The 27640-nt window shown below is 40.3% G+C and overlaps 1 protein-coding gene across 1 annotated transcript; it reads left to right on the forward strand.

The window, feature by feature from the left end:
* Nucleotides 1-25851, forward strand: cd82b (CD82 molecule b). Its single transcript, XM_028585297.1, has 9 exons — nt 1-147; nt 10762-10834; nt 11955-12027; nt 17552-17676; nt 19500-19574; nt 21438-21536; nt 23513-23686; nt 24716-24799; nt 25679-25851. Exons 2-9 carry the CDS (start codon nt 10772-10774, stop codon nt 25754-25756), a joined length of 771 nt encoding a protein of 256 aa, XP_028441098.1. The 5' UTR covers nt 1-147; nt 10762-10771; the 3' UTR covers nt 25757-25851.
* Nucleotides 25852-27640: the final 1789 nt, after the last annotated feature.

Consider the following 27640-nt stretch of genomic DNA (forward strand, 5'->3'; position numbering starts at 1 on the left):
CACACACACACACACACACACACACACGCGGACATTCACAAGTCTTGCTTCTCACCCGATAACGTTACACTTTAGTCACCCAGCTAGCACGGCAGAAGACGGTCGACCCTCAGCCAACTGTTGCCACATTTTGGAGAAGAAATCAAAGTAAGTTTTAGCCTTAATCATACTTTAACCTTAACGTTACATTCAAGTTATTATACCGTTTTAATGTTCTATCAGACTATTAACTACTCGAGAGTCTGCTCTTGAGACTTTGCTCTAATTTTCGGGACAATTAAGGCAGGATTCGGGATTCGGGACAACTGCTTGGATTTCGGCACTGTCCCGAATTTTTCGGGACGTCTGGTCACCCTGAAGTTAACGTTACGCCAACATCGTTGTGGCCAGTTAACTGTTAGCTGACATCTCATTTAACGTTAGCTACCTTTAGAATACTTTGTCTAGCTCTTGAGAAGTCGTTAATGACTAAATGTCGACTAAGCTAACATAAATGTTACCGCAGTTAACGTTAGCTCAACAGAATCGTTATCGGCTGAAGAGACGTCAGTTTACAGTTGACGTTAACTTTAAGCGAACGTTCTTCTTTAACGTTTGTTAAAGTCTACCGAAGTAACCGAACTGGTCGGTTTTGATAACCTTCGATGAAGTGTTGGAATTCCCTGAAAAAAATAGACGAAATGGCGTGCTTAATCTAGCTAGCTAGCTAATTTGTGAAGGTTTTACATTTGGTCAATGTTGGCGTTAAGTAATCCCCCAGGGTTAGTTAGTTAGAAAGAAGGACTAACGTTATAATTTAGATTTTGAAATGCTGGCTGCGGTAGCATCCTGACTGCCATGGTCACGTCTCAACTTTGTGTGCATTGTATGTAGTTACTTGTCATCTAACGTCGGTGTAACGCCTCAAATATATTGTGTGGCATTAATATTGTGATATATATTGAGTTACTTCTATGCTGTTGGTCTTTAAAACATCTAAGTAAACCGCAGACGTTAAAGCAGGTGTCAAGTGGTCCCAAAAATGAAGGATCACCAGGATACGTTCGTTACCTTTTTATGGGGAAATAGTAAAACGTCAGTATTTTACTTAATAGAAGTATTAGCCCACTTAGGGCTGTACAGTGTGTCAGGATAACTCCTCATCACGGGTATCTCAACTTTTAAGTATATTTCAGCCTTCCCAGACTTTTTCCCTAAGTGATGGAGCCATCAGCTTTGATAACGTGTATTATCAAAATATTACATGCTAAAAAAGCATAAAAATAAGAATCAAACAACCTATTTGGGATGAGGTGTTATGCATGTTGCATTATTTAGCAAAATGATTAAAAGGGAGGAGGACATTTTAGATAAAGGTAAAAGGAATAGAAAGGAAAACCACAGGCTTGATGGAAGAAAGGGGCAACAGAGGTGTGTGTGTGTGTGTGTGTGTGTGTGTGTGTGTGTGTGTGTGTGTGTGTGTGTGTGCGTGTGTGTGCGCGCACTTGCCCAAACGGAAGAGAAGGAATGAGTAGATGCCTAGCAACCACATGAGAGGCAATATCCATTTGCCAAAGTGCTCTTGCACCACTCTTGCATTAAGTGTGAGCTTTTTAGCGAGATTGTGGTTTACAAGCAGAAATGCACACCAACTGTAGTGGAGCAAGCAAATTCTCAACTCTTAGTTAGTATCTGTTGTTATGGTCGTATTAGTTTTGGCCACCATCACCATTTAACTAGCCATGTATTTGCTGGCTGTGAGTCACATCTACAAACTATGGTATACCACTGGATTTTAAAGTCCTTAACGGCTCATATACCATGATATATCTTGAAAAGCCACAGTAGAGCAGAGGTGAGTTGTTTAAATAATGTAGGACACAGCAGCCTCAATCTATTAGAGAATGAAGCATGGTGCTGGTCCCATTACAGCTACAGCTACAAAATGGGCTTTAAGAGGTTAATAAAGTGGCATTTGGACTACTACTTAGGTGCTTAGTTTTAGCTGGTCAGACTACAGTAAAAAGCAATTTTAGGTCATTTTGCCCATGGTAACTTGTAATAGGTGTCATGATTTCATATATAGACTTAATGATTTAAAGATGATTAGTAATTTTTAGTAGCTGTAGATTAAAACCATTTGTGCTCTGTTTAGTCACTGGATGGTGGGAAGTTACCTAGCACTGAACCCCTGTCTGAAGTCCCATTGCTACTAAATGGGAAATCCCTCCATTCCACAGAATTTGTTAAGGCATATCAACTAATTAAGCAACTCAACTGATGAAACATAGTCTAGACCAGGGGTCTCAAACTCGCGGCCCGCGGGACGATAGTTTGTGGCCCCCGCCTTAATATGAAAGTTTAATGTTAGTGCGGCCCGCGAGTGTGATGTGTATAGTACTTTACAGTGTTGTGTGCGGAGCTGAACGAACCTACCAATCACGGTGGGGTATATGGCTCTCGGGGGCGGGACATCGGCCGGGCTTGATGCAAGCAGAGAAACATTCCTCAATGAGTGAAAGTTACAGCAGCGTTGCCATAGAGTGTTTTCTTCCGTGCCTGGCTGGCTGCCTCGTTTCTATTGGGCACATGCGGACATTTTTCCCAGCCCGCTGCGTTCACAACACTTCACTTCTTTTAAGTTGCTGCCCAGCGGGACATTATACGTATACATATGTATATTAATGTATATAACCAGGGGTTAAATTGGGCCGGGGCTCTCCGGGGCTCGGCCCCAGCACATAAGCCTGCTCGTTTGTCCGGATGTGCCTGCTTGCAGTCTAAATATGTCACAAAAAAATTGATGAAAGTGATGCTTATGAAAACATGATATTTGAATGATGATGATACATGAATAAATGATTTTATTTTTAAATGGCATGTCTATTTTGTCTCGGCGGAGCTGAGATGAGAACAATCAGAACACGGCAACAACCCTCCCAGAACTGCAGATAATTCACCACCGCGGGTCAACTACATAACGCCAAAGTGTCTCCGTCAGTAGGATTAACAGATAAAATGCCTTCTCCTAAAGCTAAAAACCCCGTTCGCAGCGGTGGAAGCCCGGTGCTCGGAAGCTCCACCGGCCGCTACGAGTTCATGTCGCTGACCAAGCCGTGGAACCGGTCCTCGCTGTCGCATCTCCGCCAGCGGTAGGGCTCCGAGCCGGCCACGGCTCACCTCCGAGCATCGGAGAGCCCCACTCGGTGTGCGTGCGTGCGTGCGTGCGCGTGCGTGTGTGTGTGTGTGTGTGTGTGTGTGTATTTAAAGAGAGAGAGAATGGGAGAAGAAGTTGGTGTGAGGTGGACCTGGTCACCACAGACCCAAATCTTCTCAGCTGTTGCTGCTGTCATGCTGCATGTCTGTCTCTTCATGTGGCACATTATGTTTGGCCCATTGTGGGTCACTTCTTATATCATAACAAGGTAATACAGTGTGTAATCAAGTGATGACTGATTAACAGTAATGTAAATGTTAAATGCCCTAATAACTGTTGATACTACAACAATGCAGAGTATAGGCTCTTAACCTTGCAATTTTGCACATATCATGTAAGACTCAATTTCTCCATTTCTTTGCACAAAACTCTCCAGAAACTGCCATTTAACGGTTTATTTTTCAATTTTTTTTCCCGGGGGGGTATACCCCCGGACCTCCCTAGAATAGGCTATATATATATAGTTATACATACACGTCAATGGCACTTAGAGAGTTAATATGAGGTCTCTCTCTGACAAAGTAAATCAAAGTGATGCATATACGCGGCGGGATAAAAGAATATAAATAATAAAAATAAAGAGATTTGAGAAGATTGGAATTTTTTTAACAAAGCTTTTCTTGTGGAAAACCTGATGCGGCCCAGCCTCACCCAGACTCTGTCTCCAGCGGCCCCCAGGTAAATTTAGTTTGAGACCCCTGGTCTAGACTAACCATTTTGCATGAACCAGATTAATGAAACCTTTACAGACGTAAACAATATTTTGATAATAAAATTATGATTACTAGCAGGCCTACTTCTCACTCTCGCAAGCTGCAATATTCAAACACACCAATAACTAGGGCTGGGCAATATATCAATATTAGCCTTTATCAAAATCGTGATACAAGACTAGATATTGTCTTAGGTTTTGGATATCTTAATATTGTAATATGGTACGTGTTGTCTTAGTTTTAAGGGCTGCATTACAGTAAATTTTTTTAATTTTCTGAACTTATACTGTTCTAGCTGTTCCAATATTTGCCTTTAACCACTTAATCATTATATCCACATTATTGATGATTATTTATCTAAAATCTAATTGTGAAAATATTTTGTTGTTGGATGTCATTAATAACCTCACCTGTCTAAAACGATTCAAGCCTCGACACTTCAAACCCTCGGCACAGAACGTAACATCACTACAAAATGCCACTGAGAAAATGAGCAACATCCTCTCAATACATCCATGGTCTCTACAGAGGGGACAAACAACATTGTTGCAGATGTTAAAGCAGGATTCTGGTAGTATTAAAGGCTTTAGTACCAGGCAGGTTTGTGCCAGCATGATGGCCTCACAGATGTGTAAATGGGTCAAATATGAATATAATAGGAGGAGGTGGTAGATGGAGGTTGGCAAATCGCCTTGTTTTTTGTGTAATACAGGGCTCTAGTTGATCCATGCTGGGTCCATTACTGACACTGTTGATGCCATCTGCCACTAATGCTGCCATCATGATAATCTCTGTACTTTTTGTATAATAGACTCTAATTTCAATTTATTGCAACCAAAACAAACACTGTTTAATGGTCACAACTGACACCTTATGCCAAACCACATGGAGGAAATGGGGGCTACGATGCGGTGGGGGTGGAGGGAATGGCTGTATGAGGTCACAGAGTTTGGAAAGTTCAGGTGACTCATTTGTGGCTTTCTTTGAAAGTGATTTTGTTTTTGCACCATAAGCCTGAGTTTAGTCTTTTTCTGCTGTCCCATTTCAGACATACTGCATTGTCTTTTGATTTCAGCAGCGTTATGAATACTAGCAGTTATACAAGGTTGCTGTTTTCTTGGAATTGCCGTTTTGCTCTGCTTTCAATTTCCAGTTCTTATTTTCAACTCGGAACAGATTTGTCATTGACTTTCAGGGAGTGCAGTGTGATTGGGTTTGTCCACTGTAGGTAGGTTCAACATAAAATGGGCCCACAGTTTACAGTATCTGCTCAATGTGTGAGCTTGTATGGAAGAAAGAGTTTTTGTGTTTATTCATTTTCTGAAAATAATCACACTACAACAAATAATACAGGTGCAAATCAGAACTGTCACAGTAAGGCTCATCTTCAATAAAATAAACATAAAAATGACAGGGCTGAAACAAGTGATATTTGGCACAAATGTTAACTTATCCCGAAGAGAGAAGCACTTCAAATAAAACGAAGCAAAGACAAACAAACGTATACTAAATACATAGTAATACTCATTTGTTGATGGTTGACACACACCGAGAACATGCCTCCAATGCTTTCCTCCCCTCTAAGAACACCATAAAGGATCTCCACATATTGTCAAAGATGAGATATTTACCCTTTAACGTAAAAGTGAGTTTTTCTAGTGCAAGACAGTCTGATAGTCCTGCCAGCCAGACATTAACACTTGGTTTGATAGGGGATTTCCAAGATTTGGCTATGATATATTAGATTATGATTTACGGGAAAATGCCAAAGATACAGTTTGGCGTCTAATAATAGCTTTATACCTGTGACATGTAAAATCATATCCATCACTTCCCTCCAAAAAGCCTGGATTTGTGGGCAGTCCCATAGGCAGTGATATAATGTGCCCTTTCTACCACATTTGTAGCACGTGTCTGGGTTATTGGGGCTGAATTTATTTAGCTGAGTTGGTGTTACATAAGTTCTCATTATCCACTTATACTGAAGTAATTTAAAATGGGTATTTATTGTTTGTGTTTGAGATTTTAAGCAAATCTTCTGCCATTCCTCAATTGAGATTACAGACTGTAAATCCTCACACCATGCCAGTCTCTTACTCTCTGAGGAAACCTTTGATCCATCTACGATTATTGCATAAAAACTTGACGTCAAGCCCCTCTTAGGGTGTTGATTTGTTGCTAATTCTTCTATGCAGCTAAGAGTAGGTAGAGATAAAGGTTTCTGTATCTAAAATATATAGCTTCTTATCTGCTGGTATTTAAAAAAAATTTTTTGTTGGATGTCATACTTTTGCCTCAAATCTTCAAACAACATAAGAATGTTATTGTTAAATAAATCAGCAATTTTACTTAGGCCTTTGTTTGCCCAAATTTTGAGCAAAAGAGTTTATTTATGGTTTGGTTTGGTTTTGCTGCTCACCTCAAAATGTTCAGTTGGCTGCTTCAGAATAAATTGGGCTGGTCCTGATTGATTGATTTGCTGCTTGAAAATATAAATATAATAGCCTAAGTAGCATTGAGACATTGTTTGGAATTGTTTTCAGATGGACGGGGCTCAGTTAACAAACAATGGTTGTCATAACTAAGCCGTTTTTAATCCGCACTGCTGCTCACCATCTAGACATAAAGACCAGCAATCTTCTTTAAGGATTATCTACTTTGCAGGGTTATCTGCTTTGGGCTTCGTACTGTGTTCCATTTTGTAAACATGAATTGTGTTGGTATTTATGTTATCAAGCACATTTAATAGCCTAGTATCAGTGGTTACTTAGTAATAGCAATATTAACTTCAGCCGTCTTTTGACAGGTCTACTCTACAGATTGTACTTCCAGCCAATAATGTTGGCTCGGAAAGATAAACGGTATTTATTTGCCCATTTTTGCATTTGGTTAGGCTACTCTAAATAACTACTGCTCTTGTGATGGTTCCCAGCAGCTCAAACTGTATTACTTGGTGAATCCTAACTTTCAGTGTTTTATTCATCCTACCGACCCATGAATCTAATTGGGAAGATTAGATTAGTCAAGAATTTTGTGAGAAGAAAATTGCAACAATGTGTTACAATTATACAGTGTCAGTTCACTGTTATCAGCAGGCAGAGGTCAAATTAGCACAGTAGTTTTGGAAAAAAAAATAAGGAAATAAACAGTATGGTGACATTTTTAGATGGGTGTTAAATACCATTTCATATTTAAATTAGCCTGTAAGTAATTTCCTGTTTTCACGATGCATGCATTGAAAAGATATGGCAGCTGTGATATTGCTTCCCTTTTCACTTGTATGTTCACCACTAACCAATTGAAGGGAAAGGAAAAAATGGCAACAGTTGGCAAACTCTCTGTACAGCACATCCGTTTCATGCTCTGTATTGGAACTATGTTAAATTGCATCATCCTTATCAGATAAAATTCAATTGAATAAAGGTCTAGCAGTCACATGTGACTAAGAGATGTCAACAAAGTAAATATGCTCCAAGGTAACTCAAAGGTAATGTAACTGGTAATACAACATGTTAGGCATAAAGTGATATTTTGCATCATGATGCACTTTTTGCTTACCCAGCTACTTGCTCTGCCATAATTTTCAGTGTCTGTGATTGTCTTTAGTCAAATCTCTAAACAAGAAATCCACCATTCCAAAAAAATAAGATCAATCAAAAAGAAAACAGTATTCTTTATATTTAGAAATAATACACAATAAACATCAGGTCATGGGTTTTTGCTTCCAAAAGTAGTATACACTGTTTAAAATAGAACTAAATACACACTAGGCCCAGGCATTGGGAATAACCTACAGTTTTGATGTTACAGAGACAAGGAGAAGAGAACTGCTCGTCATCTGATACACGGGGAGTTTTCTCTATAGGATATTTTCAGACTCCTCAGATAACCACAATAGCTGGTTATATTTTAAGTGCTCTCAGTGAAGGAAAAGGTCTGGTTGTGGCTGAACCATGTTGCCAGAGAGTTTCATAAAGTGTCCTAACTGTGCTGTATGTGTGCTGCTGGCCTGGCTTACAGGTGTTTCCTCAAAGGAAAATGTTACTCACAGAAAAGCCCCTGAATGCAGTCATATATATAGCCTACATCTGTGTACGTGGTAAAAACACAGTCATCAGTGAGAGGTAAACTGATTGTAAAACTGCAGATATCACTGTAAAATGCCAAAACTTCAAATATAAACAGCTACACTTCTGAGCCTGCTTAGAGGGTATGATTCATAACATTATTGTGTTGTCGGTTATGTGATTGTGTGACATCAGACCGATTGAATATGCCTGAATATGGTTTTATAGGCTTCTCTTGTTGTACATTTAGCTCAAAATAGTAAATGGAGTTGACTGTAATGCTCTGTGTTTCTAACCAAGCTTGTTACTGCTAGTAAACACACTTTTAGATTGGTCTGGTACCCTTCTGCTTGTGATGACAATAGCATGTCTAACCACATGCTGTCATGGTCTCCTCACACAGTCATCATGACTTCAATTCAATTCAATTTTATTTATAGTATCAAATCATAACAGAGTTATCTCGAGACACTTTACAGATAGAGTAGTTCTAGACCACACTCTATAATTTACAAAGCCCCAACAATTACAGTAATTCCCTCAAGAGCAAGCATTAGCAGTGGCTATTGCGACAGTGGCAAGGAAAAACTCCCTTTTAGGAAGAAACCTCGGCAGACCCAGACTCTTGATAGGCGGTGTCTGACGGGGCCGGTTGGGGGTGTGATGGCGATAATAGTCGCATTGAAGATAGTGGAACAGTGACTTTGAAGGTAGTCGTTGTAGTTCATGTCACAGCAGGACGTTGCGGGATGAAACGTGGCGCTGCAGAGCATGGGTGGATGCAGCGGATGCAGCGGACGCAGCAGGACGCGGCCGGGCGTTGAAGGGAACCGCAGAGCATAGCTCTGCGAAGAAGAAACATAAGGACTCCGGGGAGTAAACTCCCCAGAGCTAGGTTAGTAACAAGCAGTTCTGGGACAGGATGCTTACAAAAGGAAACAAATGAAAACATTGATTGATTGAGGCTGTACTGGCCTGCCTCCCTCTACTCACACTATATTATTGATTATATGATCAATAAATCTGATGACTACGAAGAGAAGCAGGTGGGCCGGGTTAGGCGGACGCTGCAACTCCTCACTTCTTAACTATAAGCTTTATCAAAGAGGAGAGTTTTCAGTTTATTCTTAAATGAGGTGATGGTGTCTGCCCCCCTAACCCAGACTGGGAGCTGGTTCCACAGGAGAGGAGCCTGGTAGCTGAAGGCTCTTGCTCCCATTCTACTTTTGGAGACTCTAGGAACCACAAGTAACTCTGCATTCTGGGAGCGCAGTGCTCTAGTGGAACAATAAGGTACTAAAAGCTGTTCTAGATAGGATGGTGCTTGACCATTTAGGGCTTTGTAGGTCAGGAGAAGGATTTTAAAGTCAATCCTGTATTTTACAGGAAGCCTATGCAGAGAAGCTAAAACAGGAGAAATATGATCTCTTTTCTTAGTTCTCATCAGAACACGTGCTGCAGCATTCTGGATCAGCTGGAGAGTCTTAAGGGACTTATTTGAGCAACCTGACAGTAGGGAATTACAATAGTCCAGCCTGGAAGTAACGAATGCATGGACTAGTTTTTCAGCATCGTTTTGAGACAGGATATTCCTAATTTTGGCAATGTTAAGAAGATGAAAAAAGGCTGTTCTCGATGATTGTTTTAGATGGGCGTTAAAGGATATATCCTGATAAAAAATAACTCCTAGATTTCTGACAGTAGTGCTGGAGGCCAGGACAACACCATCCAGAGTAGCTATATCTTTAGATAATGAAGTTCGGAGGTGTTTAGGGCCCAGCACAATAACTTCAGTTTTGTTACAGTTTAACATCAGAAAATTATAAGTCATCCAGGATTTTATATCTTTAATACATGCTTGAAGTTTAGCTAACTGACTTGTTTCGTCTGGTTTGATTGACAAGTATAATTGGGTGTCGTCCGCATAGCAGTGATAGTTAATTGAGTGTTTCCTAATGATATTACCAAGAGGAAGCATATATAAGGAGAATAAAATGGGTCCAAGCACTGAGCCTTGTGGAACGCCATGTTTAACTTTCGCGTACTTGGAGGATTTATCATTAACATTAACAAATTGAGATTGATCAGAGAAATAAGACTTAAACCAGCTTAGTGCAATTCCTTTAATTCCGACTAAGTGTTCTAATCTCTGTAACAGGATTGTATGGTCAATAGTGTCAAAAGCAGCACTAAGATCTAATAAAACAAGTATGGAGACAAGTCCTTTGTCTGCAGCAGTTAGAACGTCGTTAGTAATTTTCACCCGTGCTGTCTCTGTGCTATGATGCTTTCTAAATCCTGATTGAAAGTCTTCAAATAAGCTGTTGCTATGGAGAACAGCTTACCTCTCAGATTTGTGGTTTTCTCTCCAATCTTTCTCACCAGGGTGGTTCCTCTTGTTGGTCAAGAATTAAACTATATTCGTTTTCAGATTTGCTTTAAAAATCATACTATATACTGTCATAAAACCCAACGGGCCAATTGTTGTCTTGTACAACTAGAGCTGATCGGCTGTTGAAGACTGGAGAAACGTGGCTGTTAAAAAATGAATTAAGCTGGATCTTGTTGCTTTGAAGATTAAAGCTTTTTAATCAGGAACCCAACTGTGCAGATTTTCCTGTGTCCTTGTTTTGTGGCATGCAATGCTATCTCAAGGAAAGCAGAGTTTGTTTTCTCCCATCTTGTGTCTGTCTTCTCTTTTTATCTCACAAACCCACACTAGACTGCGATATTACCCTCTGATGTTTAATATAACCAATACATTCTGTTTATTTCTGTCTTCCAGAAGCACAGCCATGGGGAAAGGATGCGTTACAGTCACCAAGTACTTTCTATTCCTCTTCAACCTCCTCTTCTTTGTAAGTAATCACATTTCTTTATCACTGTTTGGTGGCAGTGCTGCAATCACTGCAAATGCATAGCATGCACTGTCAGAATCATTTCACATGACTTCCGCTTTGTCAGCTTTATTTACCTAAGATAGGTACATGCTTTCCTTCAGCAGTAGCTTTTATTTTAATAAGCGTCCTTATAGCACCAGAGATTACTAAAGATACATAGGGAAATGTCGTTCACCACAGACAGGTCTAAACAACAGCAGATGGTTACTGTTTGTTTCCTCCTCTCTCACACCGGACACAACATAAAGTCCAGGGGTTGATAAAACCCCAGACTCTTAAAACTGACTCTGCGAGGATGTCCAGACCTTTCCAATGAGACTGTGGCTGTAAACCTGACACAGACCTTTTGATGTGAACACTCAGCTGGTGTCTAATAGGAAGCTTGTGTGTTTTTTGTCAGCGTTTGTCCAAGTGGACAGATTAGACTAGTGAGGCTAGGGGAAGCCAGGAAGTGGTGGGCTAATGATGGCTGCCGGGAGCTCAACAGTAAATGAGCAGCTCTTAAACAGGGCTCTAATGACTGTTGTGGGCTTGGGGAGAAGCTGGTGAATCAACAGAGCCTCTCATCTAAGGATTGTGCCCCCATTACAGTGCCCCACAACTTCTAAACAAGGGCCGTCTTAACACAGAAGTTCTGAACTTCATTTTCTCATTACAAAGGTACATAAGGTAAAACTGATAATTTTCTGAGGCTTGCAGATGTCAGTGAGAAAATGTTCTGGTCTAGAGGTGATGATTCTTGTCATTGTCTTGACACTTTTTTAATCACTTAACACCGTTGAGTTTGCCGTTCTGAATAGGATATGGTTGAGTGTGACTTGTAGATTTGTGGCTGGCTGTTATTTGTGAGGAGAAACCAGCAGAGTGGGTCTCTTGATCCTCTCCACATCCTCTTTATCTCTGCGTTGTTATGAGAGAAAGAGACAAGGAGACAGGGAGTTAGGATCTGATTAATTCCAGGTGTGACGGACTGAGGTAGCATAAATAGCGCCTGTGTTTAAGACACACCAGCACAGATTCTGTGTTTAACTCTCACATGAGATTTGGTGGCTGATTCCTTTCTGTTTCCCCTCCACAGATCTTCGGAGCAGTGATCGTGGGCTTTGGCCTGTGGGTCCTCTTTGATAACCAGAGCTTCATTGCTGTTCTACGTAAGTGTTGTAACACACACCCACAGTTCTGCCGCCACATCCTTTCGTGATAACACGTCAGCAAACATTCAGCACTTTTGACCCGTGTCAGTTCAGCTGGTTTGAATGCAGTAGAATTGGAAATAGAGATTGAAGAGTGTGCTTGTCAAATCCTAAAACCCCTGTCCTACTCTGCAGAGCTTATATGGATTTTGGCCCATACTGTAGGACTCATTCCCAAGGAACCACCAAGGGAATTTTGCAGCAAACCAAAAGTATGACTTGCGGATGAAACTTTATGACTTCCTCAGCCATTCAAAAGCTTCCCTGTGGACTTAGACTGATAGACACATCTGTGGAGATCCAGGGTAGTAGGTTAGTCACGGGAGGTGACACGCTCACAATCAAGTTGTTTTATTTTATGTCAGTAAGTAGAGGCTTTATTTTCCCCAGTGTCCACAGAGTTGTACTTGGAACTTGACGGTTCAGCTCCCCAGGTGGCAGAAGTGCACAGATAGAATCTCCCACCTTCACAGATGTTGTCACATATCTATTTGTGACAGTGAAAAAGAAACCAAGCCTTGGAATGGCATTCTCCTAAGAGACAAAGTTATCAGCTTTGTCATAGACAAAAATATGTTTAACTTAGGTTATCAACTGTGAAGACACTGGAGAAAGCATAATGAAACCCAACTCCAGCTGAAAAGAATAAGGAACCACTGATGGAAACTCTTAGTTGCCATAAATCTTGGCATAAATGCTTTCAGTGTATTCATCCCAGATGGAGCATTGCCGAGAGCAGCAGCGAGGTTTTCTCCCAGCATCAGTCTATACAGAAGAATTCTTTCAGTTAACTGGCAACTTCATAAGTATTGGAAGTCAAATACAGAGTTTCTTTTAATGAAACTGTGATAGCCCTTTCCCATAGGAGATGGGCATATGACGTGGGTCGCAAAGCTACAGTACGTCTGATGATGAGTGTTAACCTATTCAGATCAACCTCAAATGTGGTTATAGCATGTGCCAGTCTAAAAGAACTATAAGATTTACTGCTCCTATACTGACAATATTTCAACAAGAGTAAATAACTTTTGCGATTATATTCAATAAAGCAACAACTATTTTGATTATCCATTAATTGTTTAAGTCGTATCTTGCTGCTTTTCTCGGTCTTATGTCATTGTAAAGTAAATACCTTTTTGTTTTGGTCGGACAAAACAAATAAACTGAAGACAGATACCTGTAGTTCTAGGATATTATGGTTGACAATTCTCTGACATTTTATAGACATAACGATAAGTCGATTCAACAAGAAAACTTTTAATCAATGGTGAAAATTATTTTTAGATTGCAGCCCCAGCTTCTGTTTGCAGTCCATAACTATGGGAGTTTTTATGATGAGAAAGGCCAATCTCTGAGGCCTGAGTAGAGCTGGAGAAATCTATATTTAGGCTGGAGGTCTGTGCTGCTTTGACTAATGACTTGTGAAAGGCTGAAGTTATGACGAAGACAACCAGAACTGACCTTGTGTCCTAAACTTGTCAGACTGATTCTTGTCTTCCTCTGGCTCATATTTCAGCTCTTGAGATCACTACTTAGGAAGAAATCAGTCCAAGGTTATTATTGAGCTGAGTTTGCTTATCTCCAGTCAGGCATCCAGAATATAAAGGCAGTACAGTATCCATCATCCATGCCAGCCCCAGTCCTATTGTTATGATAATCCAGCTGTTCCTCCTGAGATAGCAGAAATCCTGCTTCACTGATACCCTGAGGAAATCCCTTCCTATGTGGGGCTTGATGACCTTCTCTCCTTCATGTATTTTTTGTTCCATGTACCCTGGAGGGGTCAACTTCAACTCCTAACTGGGTCCCTGGATTTCTTACCCCACAAATCTCTTACCACTCTGTAGAGAGAAAAAACCCAAAGCTGCAGGCAACTCTGTTTATTGACTCTGTGTGTTCCCCTCAGAAGTTGTACTATTGCCTGACTATAAACAGGATATCTGTGTTTTCAGTTTCCATTCTTTATGAGTTATATTAATAGAGGTTTCTGCAGCTGTCCCAATGACTTCAGGGAGGGGAACTTTGGGAATGTTTTGGTTTCAGGACCCCTATTTCTCAGTTAAAATGGCGTCCTTTCCTCGGTGTTAACCCCTCTATATCAAAACATTGCCATTAACAGTTTACCTCAGTGACATGATGCCTTGAATTTGTCTTGCTGGCACTTGCCAAAACACAGCTTGCCTTATGTTTAAACAAAAGTCAGCCTTGGAAAGGAGGTCTGTGAGCCAGATTGTGCGCCAAAGCAGTTCGGAAAGTTTCAAAATTAATCTGCAGCATATTTCCAAAGTCGTGAACAAAGAAAAGAGAACTTGGTTGGGAAATATTTTTTCTTTGGGCCACTTAAACGCAAGAAATTCAGCACAAAGCTGATCTACTTATGGTATGTTTGCATTTTAAATCTGTACATAATGTCAACCATGACTTTTCTTCAGCTATACACAAGCTGGATATGTGGCTCTGGTCATGTTTACAGAAGGACCTGCAACACCATAAAGTCCCCCCTCCTCCCTCAGCAGCTTTCTTGAAGGGCACCATAATTCGTGCCTTTTCACATGGGAAGTTCCATTCAAACTACCCCAGGAACTATTTTAGAATATCTAGCGGCAACCTACATGGAAACGTGCCATAGTACATGACCGAACAGCACAGTAACCAGGCCAACACATGCTGACTTCAGAAAAAAAAGTGTACTGTATGGGAAATTACCACAGAACACAGATGCTAGCACAACAGAAAGGTTGTAAAGTACAGTATCTGTTGCTCTGCAACTTTGATACACCTGGCAGAGGGTCTGTTTTAAAAGACTTAGAAATTAGAAAAGATTTAAAAGTTGGCCCATCATTGTTGGGTACTGGTTCTACTTGAAGTTAGAGTTAAAGGTAATCCAAAGATGTATTGCCATTACATAAACTGTAAAAGTAAACTGCTTCAATTAAGTCTTTATAAGTGGTCACAGCGGAGAATTGTTTTGAGGTCACATTAGTGTTGCACAACGTTTCTTTTAACTCCAGGGTGTATGTTTTTACTAGAACAAGTGTTCATTTTATCACTGTGCTGCAGGGAAACTACACAGACATCTTTCTGAATTGTAGTTCCCACTTTTGATAATTGTAGAAAACTGGCTTATGATCTACATTGAAAAATATTGTCATGGTCCACTTACTAAATCTCTATTATGTTGATTTAATGTGCCACAAGTGCAGTGAACTAGTTCTGCTCCACATTGAAACTAATAACTGTAAAGGGAATCATAGTATCTAGCAGGAAAAAAAAAACGATGACAATGTATCGATATGATACGATACAACTTTATTGTCAGCCAGGGCTAAAATTCTTTTTGCATTCCTGGGCAACTTGAATAAAAAAAGTCTGGCCCGGGGGCCAATCACAGCCCGCGGCCAGATTTCATACCCCCCGCAGCCTCGGTTTGTGAAAGACAAGAGCAAGAGTCATGTGTTGTAAACTTAGATGTTAGCACACTTGCATTACTCATAATAAGTCATGTTTAAAATAAACATGAGGTTAATATATTTTATATAATATTATTTTATTTTTTCGCAACGCTCATTTTCAATGTATTTTGATGGTCACTGAGGCTTCCTAATTCCTGTTTTTAAGGAACGGGTAGTACATCTGTTGCTTCTGTAGACGTGTGTGTGTGTGAGAAAGAGAAATAACATGCTTCAACAGAATGCTGGATATAGAACATACAGTATGCTTGTCTGCCTCCCTTTTTAAATGCTACCCTGTAGCCACATAAACACTGCATATGTTGACCAATGTACTTTTAGCTTTCAATTATTCTCGACATTATCTACAACATGTGTTGCTCTGGTAACCCATGTAGCGTCAGCGATGTACATACATGTAATGATGTCTTTTTGCCAGCGTGTGTATTTTGTGTCTGTATTGTAAATTAGTATATTTATTTAAAGTAACTAAGTGTCTCTGTGCACTACACCATATATGTACAAAATATGCAACTAACAATTTATAATAACAGAATTATAATTTCTTGCATATAAAATATAATAAACTCAAAACATTCAGTTGTATGAAAAATGAAAAGGTTCTCAGTCTTGATTTAAAAATCTCATTTGTGTTTACGTCTGTAGTCAAGTGTAGTGTGTTATTCCAAAGAATTGTTGCATGGTAGGAAATTGCACTGGTGCCCTACAAATTGCTTATTTATCTTTGGAATATACTGAGTGTACATGATGGAGTATAAAGACTAAGGATGTCTGCAAAGTAAGGTGGTGCTAAATCATGATAAAATTATAATCTGAATTGGATGTCTGTGTGGACAAATGTTGGCTAAGTGTCATTAGGTTTTACCCAGTAGAGTTGTACTTGGAAATAAAAGTTGTTTTTACATTCCGTGGCATAATTAATATCCATTGTGCATCTGCCACAATGTATACTGTATATGATGATTGCTGCATGTAGCATCAGCAGCTAATGTGATAAAGGAAGCCAAGAAGCAACATTGCATTATATTCATTGTGTCTTTCAGCTTCTTCACCAAATGGATGGGAGTGAGTTATCTGATAGCTCTGGCTGGTTTGCTTGGCCCAGAAATCTTTCGGAGTTGGAGTCATTTCACAGAGCTCAGATTCTGGCTTCATCTGCGGACTGAGCTCTGACTCTCTGGAGCTCCTCCAGCCCAGATAGCACACAGCCACATAATGGCTCCAGTTTATCTTCTCTCCAACCTTCCAATCTTCCATTGCAGTCCCTGCCCCCTTCTCCTGTAGCTCTCCTGCTCTACATACCAAAGAGGGAAATCAATTAATCTCGCCACACATTGGTCCAACTCTCTTTGGTTGCCTATTAAAATAAATCTTTTGTGGGAGTACCAGAATGCTCTGAATTCAGAGAAGTAGAAGGTTTGTACTGTAACCATCTGTGTCAAAATGGTTTTGCATGTGAATGAGGCCTTCCTCTGAGCTGCATTTGTTTGCAGGCGCACACACTGTGGTTAAAGAAGAACAAGAGCAGAGATCAAGGCCCTGCTGCTGTTGTCATGAAAAATCCTCTGTCAGTGTATTTTTTGTGCAAACTGGTGTTTTTTGTTTAAAGTAGGTGCTTAGTTTAACAAAAAAAAACTGATATAAAATACAAACTGTTGCTATAAATCTATTAAAAAAAACTTTATTCCTTAATTGTCACGTACACACAGTACAATGTAGTGAAATTGTATTTCTGCATTTAACCCATCCTAAGTATTAGGAGCAGTGGACAGCTATACATACAGCGTTGGGGGAGCAACTTGGGGTTCAGTGTCTTGCTCAGGGACACTTTGACATGTGGCTGGACAACCTGGGATTGAACCCCCAACCTTGTGGTTGTGGGGCAACCATTTTACCTCAAGCCACCCATATTGTAACAGGTGTTTAATTTGCAGCACCCATATAGGTTTCAGTGGTTCTTTGTAAGTTTAATTCTTTGTGTGTAACTGTCTGTTTACATCTGTTTTCTCCAGAGGAATCCTCAGACACGGTGAAAGTGGCTGCCTTAATCCTCACTGGAGTGGGTACCATGTCAATGGCCATGGGCTTCTTTGGCTGCATAGGAGCCATCTACGAATTACGTTGTGTGCTGGGTCTGGTGAGGAAAGATATTCACTTAAAGCTCCAATTCTAAAATGCTTGGTCTCATTTTGTAAGAGGCAGACTTAGGGTTAACCCCCCCACCACGGCAAGATCAGGCAGTTAAAATGTGAAACTTGTGTAAGATCTAACATCTGACCGCAGTCATCAGTCACCACACAGGAAACTATATGTTCTGTTGTATGACAGAGAAATCAGTAGGTTTTAATCCTCAATTTAAGAATTCTGAGTAGAGGGGCACACGGGTGATCTAGGAGTTTAACATGCGGACCGTGAACTCCAACGTCCCCCATTAGAGTCTGGCCGAGGACCTTGGTTTCACGTCGTTCCTTATCTCTCTCTCTCTCTCTCTCTCTCTCTCTCTCTCTCTCTCTCTCTCTCTCTCTCTCTCTCTCTCTCTCTCTCTCTCTCTCTCTCTCGCTCTCTCTCTCTCCTCATTTCCTGTCATCTCTCTAGTTGAGTCAAAATAATACTTGAAGAAAAAAAATTGCAACAGTGTTTAGCCTTATAATTCTACAGGGCCTACCAACTAAATAGTATTGTGTGTTTGTGTGTATATATATATATATATATATATATATATATATATATATATATTCACTTAAATGCACCTGTTTGAGATCTCAAGCTTGGCTAAGAACACATGAAAGATTCCTGCTGACACTAAAGCCCTTTTGCATCTGTGCTTATGTGTGAGCTGGGGCCTCGCAGCATGTGTGGATTTACAGAGAGCAGTGGGGGGGTGGGTGACAGGGATAAAGCCAGTGAGATGTAGGGGGTACAACAAGAGTGGGGATGGGTGCATGACCTCTACAGCGTTAAACCTGCTAGGGGCTAACTGAAGAACTGCTGTGACCTGCTTCTCCCAGTGACACTGGCCAGCTGGCACAGGACACCCCCATCTTACACACACACTCACACACACACACACACACACACACACACACACACCACCTTTACACTCAAGGAGGACATACATGAGGCTGTCGAAAGATGTTATATGACTTACAATATTCTTCGCAAGGCTTTTTAAGATTAGAGACTCTACACACAGATTAACAACAATTTAAAATGAAAGGTAGAAATATCTGCCCAAAAGTTTTTCTATTCTGCATTTTTTATTATATAATGTGGAATTTTTTAAACCTGCAATAACAGCTTTTTTTGGGGCCTCATGGGCTGGAAACAAATTGTAAACACAACATTGACATATCATCATATTTTACTATAGCAAACAATTGTTTATTTACACATTCAGCAGACATGGAGCAACATTATCATTAATTTGGAGTTAATGTCCCCTTGATAAATGTGTCACTCTCCTTTTAGCTCTGTTTTTGGTCTCTACCAACTCCTGAGGAAAATATGTCTCTTTTGCTGCTAAGTGCTCCACTATGTTCACCAGTTAGTCAATTACTGTCTGTCTGCTGTTTGGTGTTGAGCAGGAGGTTTTTAGAGCTTTTTTGCTGAAAACAGCTGCCTGCTACAGCCTAAAACAACACTATGAGAGCAGTAAGAGTGAACAGGAAACAGGAAAGTTGCGAGCCGGACAGCTAAACAATTAGCTTAAACTTGTTATAAAGCTTTGTAAAGCCAAGGAGAGCCACAGATTCAGGTTATAATTGTCTTTAGGTTAATCACTACATGTAACCCTTTGACTTTGTCATAATTTTATAAAACTGTCATTCGATACAGTTGATTATAGCCAGTCAATCTTTATTTAATTTTCCATAAGTTGTACTAGGAGAATATTGATTTCCTGCATTCTTGTCAGCGTTTTAAAAGTTTTAAATATAAATGTTATACTGACATTTTCCACAGTACTTCACCTGCCTCCTACTCATCCTCATCGCCCAGGTCACTGCTGGAGTTCTCATCTACTTCCAAAGAGATCGGGTAAGACACTAGCTCCTGTGTCCTTTATTATTCTACTTTTCTCCCTTCCATTTTCTCAATTTCACTTTTGTATAATTTGTCCTCCTGTCTTTACAGTATTTTAGTCTTTTCCCCCATGTTACTCTCTGTCCTAATTTATTCTTCTTTTGCCCTTTAACCCCTAATTCTCATGCCCTCTACGTCCCACTACCCTTCTGTCTGCCACTGGTACAACTGGGGCCTACTGGGTATTTGTGCTTTCCCCCTTCACAGCTGTGACTGGCATCATTTCGATCTTAGGTAAACCTGATAGGAAGCCCCCTGCATCCTGTGATGAAACAGTTTTATACCTCAACGAATGGAAAGTGACATGGTGTCGGTTTGTGACTGATGCTGGTTGAAAGTGAGATGAAGCAGGTGGATTGTTGGAGATGTGTGACAACTGTAAAGGAAGTAGTAAGCAGGCTCTCACACTGAATGTTTCCAGTGTCGTCTTTTTTTCCTTCCCCCGCTGGGTGTTTTTCATTTTTTGTGTTAGAGGCAGAAGGTGAACTAATTCACAGTGAATGAGTGTTGCTAAAGCTGCTGTCATATGCGGACATATTAAATTGGTCTGTTAAACACTGCGTCGTGTAAAATAGTAATTATTACCCCAGGGACAGAAACCACTTTCTACTAAAGTCTTTGATGAAACAGTACCCCCTACAGGTGACATCACCAACTCACCAGAGGTGATTGAATATGTTTCAGTCATTGCTCTGAGTTGAGTTGAGCCTTTAATAGATAGTTAAATAAGCCCAGGGGGGAAACCCAGGGACGTGCAAATTAGAAAACAAGTCCGACATGTCACAGCAAACCAGATACCGTCTCTGTTCACTGTCTCAAAAATGGAGGATTTTAAATATGTCATGGTAAGCTTTAGCACAAAACAACAAGACACCTGGATGTCAAAAATATATTCAATATAACAAGATACATCCTAATATCACATGTCCTTTGTGATTTTTAAATCTGCAGAGCATTAGGGCATCTTTAACAGGTCGCTCAACACAGTTTTTTTAAATTACACCATGGATGAGGGTGACAATCCCGCAGAATCAAATCAATAATAGCACCAGCCCAAATAATACAGCCAGTGTGTTTTAACTGTGCGTGTGAAGGGAGTGTTGTGTTTAAACACACCAACATCTCGGAGCGGTCTCATACTCCGAACTTGGTCATTCCCTCCCTGGACACAAAAAGCCTTTCCTTTGATAAACCTCACACCTGTAGGACTCAGGATAGGCGGAGGCCTTTCAGCTGTTTGCCCTCCAGCATGTATGTGTGTGCGCACATATGTGTTTGTGTGTATCTCTGAGAGCATGTGTGTGTCTACAGCCTTTAGATGTGCTCCCTGTGTTTAAGGCTTACCACAGGGCAGGGTGGTGCCATTTCCCAGAATAGGGAGAGGCTCTCACTCATCTCCTGTAGGGCTCCGAAGATACATTGCTGCTACCGCTCTGTGGTCTTACACACATAAACACAGAGTCGTGCTCCTACTAAGCTGTATTTGTGCAATGTTTCAGCCCAGCATGAGACTTGACAGGGTAATACCACCCGAGGTGTTGCCCTAAGAAACATTATGTTCAGATGTTGCCAGTACATTTGAGAAAAAGATTTAGCGTGGGTGTGTTTGTTTTCTTCTTCTTTTTAGCACTGTCTCTCTATCCTGCACCAAAGACGGATTTCTATGTGGACAATCTATTGACTCTTTTTATGGCTTTCCTACAAACACATACTGTTCATGTTCAGCTATCTATAGTATTTGCATCGACTACAAACAAGTGATCAGTATTTGTGTGACGCATAAACCTCCTTGATAATGTATTCTCATCTCATTTCCAGTTGAAATATGAGATGTCCAATATCATAAAAGGCATGCTAATCAACTACACTGGTCAGAACAGCACCACAGAGCACACCTGGGACTACATTCAGAAGACGGTGAGTTAACTCTTCGACCTGGTTTGTGCAAAACACACCCAAAGATCTAATATAAAATGAATAAATTAAATCATCAAACAAATCTGTTGTAATATCTCAGTTTACGTTAATTACTAGCATTAATACCCCATTAGTTTGCCAGTATTGTCATACCAATATATGCGACATAGATACATGAACAGCAGCAGGTTGGATTCACAGATGCTACTCTAAATGAATCTTACAGTAACACAAGTGCTGCCCAAAAATCATATTCGAAGTTCATTTGTTTATTAATATTAATATTTGAATATTTATTAATAATTATTGACCATTAAATGCCTTCAGTAAGACATATATTGGTATCAAACTTTGTATATGTTCTGTCCACCAGAGGGCAGTGTATCAGTCAATAGGCAGGCAATGATGTTTCCAGAAGAAAAACACACTGCCACAACTGTTTTTTTTTAATTAAAAGTCAGACCCTGCATTAAACACAAACAGTATGCTTTCGACAGGAAGTTCGGCGCTTTCACCGTAGCCTAAATAAGTGGTCTGATGTTTATACTTTTGTTCTAGTGTGTGCGTCGAGCCGGTGTGTGTGTGTGTGTGTGTGTGTGTGTGTGTGTGTGTGTGTGTGTGTGTGTGTGTGTGTGTGTGGGGTGGTGGGGTGGTGGGGGAGTATGTGTAATAGAGTGAGAGAGTGACGGTGACTACCGGTAGCTTTAGAGCGAGTAGCGACTCATGTCTGCTGTTTCTCTCACTATGACTAGAGTCAAAGTGAGAGAAACAAAGTGTCTCCCCTGTTCTTTCTGACCACGGTGAGACATCTGTAGCAGGAACAGTTGACCCTCTCCTTGATTTGATGTTGTTTATGGAGAAGGAGAACCAGGAAATGACTCAGGGGAAATACAACGCTACCACGCTACGGCCGAGCGAGAGTTACATTTTGAAATGCGTGAAAAAGCCTTGGAATCTGAATTGAAAACAACATTTACAAGCAAACACATTTATTAAAAACAATGACCATAACAGGTTTGAATATTAAGGGCTGCCTAATATTTGTTTGAATATCAATATTTTTTTAAATATTCAAATTATATTCGAATAACGAAGTTTGGAGTCAAAGCACTAGCATATACAGTATAATTATAAAATGGGTGTTTCCAGGGTGAATTGAACTCTTAACTCTTCAGTACTAGTCTCAAGTTATTTTCAATGTAATGCTGTCACAAAGTGTCAGCAGAATGGGAAGAACAGGAATACTCCCCATTACCATCGGAATATGTGCGCATGGTTAACCGCACTGCCAGCCTTGTAGTCACATCATTTTAAAAGCCTAAATTAGCTACTTTTGCAACCTATTTGGGAGAGTTTGTTGACTGTGTATAGCTCCTTTTAAATTAACTGAATCGATTATTAGTATTAGCGTTAATATTTGATTTTATTTAGATGTATGTTTTGTTGACATTTCTGTAGTTCTTTTCACCAAGTTGGGGATATCGTACCTGTCAGAAGTATCCCAAATCTCTGCGCTTTATCTGACTTGGTTGCTCGTAATTACGGTCTAGCGTCATAATATACAAACTATTTGCATTATCAGACACTTTAAAGGTAAGTGAGAAACTATGTTTTGTTTGATTAAAATGATTAATTACTAATCAGCACCTAGCAAATACCAACATGTCTGAAGCAAGCTGAAGTCAGATTGTTCAATGCTCTGAAGATGTTTATGCAGTTTCTTCACTCTCTTATTCGTCCTCTCTCTCTTTCTTTTTCCTGCCAAGCCTCTTTTCCCCTAATCTTTCTGAAAACTGCAGCCAAGAACAGATTGGTCTCAACACCACAATAGAAATGGTCATTCACTGAGCCGACGCATTTTCTAGTTTTGCCTCTTATTTATGTTTCCATTAATTTGTCTGTCCTCCTGTGTGTCCTTTTTTTTCAGCCCATCCTCTGCTTTTCACTCACATCCTCCCTTTCTGTCATGTCACCAGATGAAGTGCTGTGGATGGACGGGTCCAGGCAACTGGTCTGAGAACAGTTTGATCAAGAACAGCTCTCAGAACCTCTACTCCTGTTCGTGTCGCAATGAGTCCCTGCCTGGCACGGACATCAAGGACGTAGGCCTGTGTGAGCACCTATCCACAGAACTACCCATCTATGAAATGGTACATAATCCTTAAATCTGCAATGCTGTTTCTGCACCAAGGTTAAAAAAATCATTTTGAAATTGTGAATTTACTGATGAAGCCAACAGCTGTTTATCCAACATTCCCATCTCAGTTCAGTATCGAGGCCGGCACAGCAAACATTACTCAAACAGTATATCAATCCATTTTTGTTATAGAGTAACATAACTCTGCAATTGGTTGTAAAGTCCTTTCAACTTTCCCTTTTTGGTTCATAATGTTTGTGGTCACACACTCACTCAGCCACCGTGTGAAACTGCTGTGCAGAGCAGTTGCAACTCTGGCCTCAGTCTGCTTTTTCTTGTGCTGAACCAACTATGACGGGACTTTCTCCATCAATGCAGGTTTTTTCTCTGTTGCCAGTGTTTCAATTTTGGTTGATGATCAGCCATGATTCTTTTACTGTACAGACATGTTGGATATTACTTAGTTTGGCTGTTTTAAATGGTAACATTTGTGAATGCTAACAGACCTACGTCTAAACCCTGGTCAGTGTTATTTCAGCTGGGTGAACAATGCTACTGCACGTCTGCATTGTTCTGACAGAACTTACACCTTTACTCAGTACGTAAGTCACTTTGACTGGTGGTGTGTAACTCTGCCTGTCAGCTCAGTGTGGCACTGTGGTCGTACTTAATCAGCACAGTATACAATACAGTATACAGCACAGAAAACCGACAGCTGAGGCGTGTTGTTTGTGCTGTGTGATTTGTTCAAACACCAGGAAAGCTCTACTATTCTGTTGTTTGGTCTACGTGTTTCAGACTTTACTCTCTCTTTCTCTCTATGGCGTTTTCCTCCGCTCAGCTAAGCTGTGTTATTCTTCCCCTCACTGACTCAGTCCAAAGACAACAGTTGTGTTTTGAAAAGGCTCTGTTCATGTCCGGCTGGGATCACGTAGCCATTCATCTCTGCTCCACACGACAGTCTGCAAACCCTCTTTCCATGTCTTTCTTAATCTCTCTCTCTCTCTCCCTCTCTTTCTCCCTCTCTTGTTCTCTCCTTTAGGGCTGTGCAACCAGCGTGGAGAAATGGCTCATGGACAACTGTGGAGTTATTCTGGGAATCTGTGTCGGTGTGGCAGTCATTGAGGTAACCATCTCTCCCCCAGACTAACCTTAAAGAATGAGTTCTTCTTCTGATTTTTTTCTAGACTTAGAGATCTTAATACCACACTCACATGCTGTGTGTACTGTACATTTAAAGAGTTTGGTCACTATTATTATTCCTCCTGTCCATGAATTGGTCCCTTCCTGACACAACTCATAAAAGGTGAGGGACTAAATCTGCAAAAAAAAAATGCATTTTTAATTTAGCCAAAGCTATTATGAGTTAAAGGAATAGTTCACCATTTTACGCTTGTCTGCTTCCTGCCAAGAGTTGGTTTAGGAGACCATGTGTTGTTTTTACACTTCAGTTTTTATATGGATTAAATAAAAGGGATAATAATTTGTTAATTAGTGGGCTATTGAGGTGCTGGTAGAAAGATTCCACTCCTTCAGTCTTTATGCTAAGCTAACCGTCTCCTAGCTCCAGCTTTATATTTAGGAAAGACATGAAATTGGTATCTCACATCTCAAATAAGCAGATTTCCCCAAATGTCAAACTATTTCTCAACAAAATCAAAAGTGTATCTTCTAAAATTGGTCATTTAGAACGAACGGTGGGAAAATTGGTGTATCGGTAAAAGCAAAATGTGTCAAAATGCTAGGAAACAAACATAGCGTGCATGCTTATTTTGATAAACCAACTCCTAACATTCACATAACAGGAAATGCACATTAATTCACATTTTATTTTGGCAATTTTCTGGAAATTTTGCTAAATTTTTCCCTAGATTTGGATTTCAAACTGGCTACTCTTGTATATGTATTTTAAATCTTTGGATTTTACATTAATATGTTTTGAGTGGTTGATCAACCGGTCAATTTTCGACGCTGATAACTAAGTGGAAAACTCCATTTCCTTCAGCTCCTTGGGATGATCCTCTCCATGTGTCTGTGCAAGAGTGTTGTCGTGGAGGATTATACCAAAGTACCGAAGTACTGAGCTGAAGACAGAGCCAGCTTCACACCACACACAGATGGATGGACTCTTTTCCTCTCTCCTCTCTCTCTCTCTCTCTCTCTCTCTCTCTCTCTCTCTCTCTCTCTCTCTCTCTCTCTCTCTCTCTTTCTCTCTCCTTGTCTCACATTCTTATGAACACACACCACACAAATAAGACAGCTGTCTCCACCATTTGAGCTTCTCCTGCCTTGACAGCTGTGCAAATTTCTCACGGCCCACACACACACACACACACACACACACACACACACCTCTCAATCAAGCTATGACACTTGTTGGAAATGCCTCCACAAGTAACCATTGTTGTCTTATGATTTTGTCTTTTTTTAAGGAAACTTGTTTGATGTTTAGGTAATAGTTTTTGCTGGAGGCCTGAGAAATTTGCGGTGTGATACTATGCAAATGTTCATTTATGTGTTTTGTTTTCCTTGGCTGACCTCAATGAAGCGCTTAACATAGTAGTAGAGAGAGCACTTTAGTGACATTTGCTGAGCTGAGAGCCGGAGCATCTTCTGACTCTAGGGCATGGAGATGAGAGGGAGACTGAAGGGTGTGGGTGGGTGCGAGGTCGACGCACTCAAGGATTAGTCCCACTTTGTGATCGTGCAGCTGGTATTTTTGGTGCAGAGGGTGGAGGAGAGGCCCTGGGCTGAGCCTGGGCAGGGCTGCTGTGGTGGAGGTTTGTGCTTCTGTCATCAGATCCTTGTACCCAGTAGTCCTGATATTAACCTCTGTTTACACCCACCGCCTCCTCCTCCTCCTCCTCCCTCCCTCCTGCTATCCATTATCTGTTAGAGTCTCTAAATCACGTCTCTGTCCTCCTCTCAAGTGTGTCTGACTGGTAAATAGTAGCTTTCCAAAATAACTAGTTTTGCATGAAGTAAGTGTGTGTATGATGTGTTGAGTGATTATTTTATTTCTTATTTTATATTCTCATGTCATCTCTGTTTTTTTTACAACTGTATATATATGACTGGTAAGGGATCATGGCACTTCAGTGCTTGGTCAGCGTTTTATATGGGAAAGCTGTCAGCCACTTGCTGTTGTTGTAAGAGTGTTATTGTTCTTCGTTTCCTTTCTTTTGTTTTTGATGTACAGAATGTGGCTGCCACAGCAGCTCGTCAGCACTATTTTGGTCTGAATCAGAGAAATTGGAACCCTTAGAGTGAATCTGTCATCACTAAAGCTATATTTAAATTTCTTTATAACAGCATGAGTTTGTGAACTGATAACATACCATAGCGCCTGCCCCAAACATGTTTATTTAAGCTCCTCACACCTGCCTTCATTTATAAAAATCTTGTTTTCATCATCATAGCAGTAACGTGAAAATGGCAGCTGTGTGACCACAAAGTATTTTCCCTTCTCTGCATGATAGTTTGTTTTCCCAGAAGTATTTCAGAGGCCGCTATGACCACAAAATGTTCATCAACTCATGCTGTCTTTGCTAAAGAAATGTTTTACATTAATGTTGCTTTAAGTTTCCTCATCCCACTTCCCGTTATCTCAGTTCTTCCACTATATTATTGCTGAATTTATGGTTACATTAGTGGATAGATTGCACTTTTAGATGGTTTATGTCTCACATGAGTCATTTCAAATGATGTCCGTCACTCTGCAGTGACATGAGGGCAGAAAGTGTCCATTTAACAAAACCGTTTTGTCTGTCAAAATTACAGTCCGCCTCTATTTTATGACCTGCCAAATTGAAACATTAATTTATCTTAATTAGATATGAAGGCTCTTTATTGTGTTTAAGATATTTTTACACTTTTACAAAAAAATGAACGACTTTGTTTAGAAGAAAAAATATAAGTACGCCATGTATAAAAACAAATGTTTCTTTTTTATTATTGAGAATTATTA

The sequence above is a fragment of the Perca flavescens genome, chromosome 8 (genome assembly GCF_004354835.1).
Source record: "Perca flavescens isolate YP-PL-M2 chromosome 8, PFLA_1.0, whole genome shotgun sequence".
Taxonomy (NCBI): domain Eukaryota; kingdom Metazoa; phylum Chordata; class Actinopteri; order Perciformes; family Percidae; genus Perca; species Perca flavescens.